This window comes from Capricornis sumatraensis, chromosome 15 (genome assembly GCF_032405125.1).
Source record: "Capricornis sumatraensis isolate serow.1 chromosome 15, serow.2, whole genome shotgun sequence".
In the NCBI taxonomy this organism is placed as follows: Eukaryota; Metazoa; Chordata; class Mammalia; order Artiodactyla; family Bovidae; genus Capricornis; species Capricornis sumatraensis.
This window is the reverse complement of record NC_091083.1, coordinates 43,821,663-43,824,209: the sequence shown is the minus strand read 5'-3', so window position 1 is coordinate 43,824,209 and position 2,547 is coordinate 43,821,663. Positions and strand designations below refer to the sequence as shown.

The 2,547-nt window shown below is 62.2% G+C and overlaps 1 protein-coding gene across 1 annotated transcript; it reads left to right on the top strand.

The window, feature by feature from the left end:
• Nucleotides 1-288: 288 nt before the first annotated feature.
• On the top strand, nucleotides 289-1,991 carry NKX2-2 (NK2 homeobox 2). The gene is made up of 2 exons (XM_068987776.1): nucleotides 289-547; nucleotides 1,429-1,991. The coding sequence occupies exons 1-2, from the start codon at nucleotides 289-291 to the stop codon at nucleotides 1,989-1,991; spliced, it is 822 nt and encodes a 273-aa protein (XP_068843877.1).
• The last annotated feature ends 556 nt before the right edge of the window (nucleotides 1,992-2,547 follow it).

The following is a 2,547-nucleotide window of genomic DNA, read 5'->3' as shown; positions in this document are numbered from 1 at the left end:
GGGCCCGGCCCGCGGCGCTGGCGCGCAGGCCGCCCGGCACCCCGCGTCCATTTCCGCGTGCCTGTAGAGAAGACACTGGCTACGCCTGGGGCTTTTTCCCCCTCCTCTCCCCTCTCCGAGAGTTTCTTTCTCTTTCTTAAACATAATAATCTCTCTAATTAAAGCCCATCCCCCCCTCCCCTCCCCCAACCCCTCTCCCCATACCCCCCTCCCCCGCCCCTACTGGGAGCGCCACGAATTGATCAAGTGAAGCTACAACTTTGCGGCATAAATTGCGGGGTCCGGGCCATGTCGCTGACCAACACAAAGACGGGGTTTTCGGTCAAGGACATCTTGGACCTGCCGGACACCAACGATGAGGAGGGCTCGGTGGCCGAAGGGCCGGAGGAGGAGAACGAGGGGCCGGAGCCCGCCAAGAGGGCCGGGCCGCTGGGGCAGGGCGCCCTAGACACAGTGCAGAGCCTGCCCCTGAAGAACCCCTTCTACGACAGCAGCGACAACCCGTACACGCGCTGGCTGGCCAGCACCGAGGGCCTTCAGTACTCGCGTAAGTAGCGCAGCTGGGCTGCCGCGGCGGGTAACCGCAGCCTGCACCGGACGCAGGGAGAGGAAGGGGAAGGGGCCCCGTGAGCCGGATTCCTCACCCTGCGCCCCCGGAAAGATGCCTAACGCTTGTTTGGGATGCCCTGTTCTCTTCCCGCTTCGCCAGACGCCCCTGGGATTGGGGGGGGGGGGGCACTTGGTCTCACTTTCTTTCCAAAGAGAAATTAGGAGGAAGAGGGGGAGGGGAGTACCTCCCAAGGGCCGGTTACAGACGTCAACCGGGACGGACGGCTCGGGCCGGGGCCCCCTCCCCCATTCCGACTGCCGGGAGTGACCGGCCTGGATCTGGCCAGCCTGCCTCGGGGTACGGGGAGAGGGTAGCCCGGGTATAAATAGCTCACCCTACCCCCCCTCCACGTTTCATAGAGGCCGCTTTGTGCGGTGCGGAGGGTGTCCAGAAAGTCGGAAAGCAGAAACGAAAGCCCCCAAAAACCTGCCTTAAATGGCCGACCCGATCAATGCCGGGATTGTGGGTTTTTTCTTTTAAAAATCTGCCCACGTCTCTCCGGAGAGGAAACTGCTTAAGGGGGCCGGAGCCCATAACCCGCGGTGATCTCCTCTGCGCGCCACTCCTCCCCGCCCCCCCAAATACAAACCCACCCTGGGGGAACCCCTAGAAACCAGAGCCCCGAGCCCCTACTCCTGCCTCTTCTCTTTCCCCCGGGGAAGCGGGGAGACGCCGACAGTTCCATCCAGTGTGGAGCGGGGCGAGGGTCTGGGCGAAGGCTGCCGGGCTGGCCTGCAGGGCGCACGGGGCAGAGGGCGCGCGGAGGATCCAGGGCGCACGGGGCCTGCAGGCGCCTGACAGACTTCCCTCTCTTCCAGTGCACGGGCTGGCGGCCGGCGCGGCGCCCCAAGACTCGAGTTCCAAGTCCCCGGAGCCATCGGCCGACGAGTCACCGGACAATGACAAGGAGACCCCCGGCGGCGGGGGGGACGCCGGCAAGAAGCGGAAGCGGCGGGTGCTCTTCTCCAAAGCGCAGACCTACGAGCTGGAGCGGCGCTTCCGGCAGCAGCGGTACCTGTCGGCGCCGGAGCGCGAGCACCTGGCCAGCCTTATCCGCCTGACGCCCACGCAGGTGAAGATCTGGTTCCAGAACCACCGCTACAAGATGAAGCGCGCCCGGGCCGAGAAAGGTATGGAGGTGACGCCCCTGCCCTCACCGCGCCGGGTGGCCGTGCCCGTTTTGGTCAGGGACGGCAAGCCGTGCCACGCGCTCAAAGCCCAGGACCTGGCAGCAGCCACCTTCCAGGCGGGCATCCCCTTTTCGGCCTACAGCGCGCAGTCTCTGCAACACATGCAGTACAACGCCCAGTACAGCTCGGCCGGCGCCCCCCAGTACCCGACAGCACACCCCCTGGTCCAGGCCCAGCAGTGGACTTGGTGAGCGCCCGCCCCTCCCAGACTCGAGGCCCCAGGCCCAGGCCCTACCCCGGCGGCGGAGGCGCGGAGGACTCTCGGCCCGTACGGTGGTTATTATATTATTATAATTATTATTATGGAGTCGAGTTGACTCTCGGCTTCGTCGGAGAGGCGCCAAGAGTTGGCCTGCACCTCCTTGGAGAGGCAGTTCCACCCACCCAGCTCCGCCTCATCCTTCACTCCGTTTGAACCATTGGAGATGGCTGAACCCTAAGCCGTGTTTACAGAATGTTTGCGCAGCTTCGCTTCTCTGCTTCTCCCCGGGGACCTAATGGTCCCAACGTTAACTTACTCACTCGAGAAGGAGAAAAAGAACCCCCCCTCCCCCCCGCGCTCTGCTTTTGTGAATTTTGTAAAATACGTTTGTGTGAGTAGCGATATTGTCAGCGTCTTCTTCTAAAGCAAGTGGAAAACACTTTAAAAATATAGAGGATTCTTTCTCCTTTTTTTTTTATAAGAAAATGCTAAATATTTATGGCCATGTAAACGTTCTGACAACTGGTGGCAGATTTCGCTTTTCG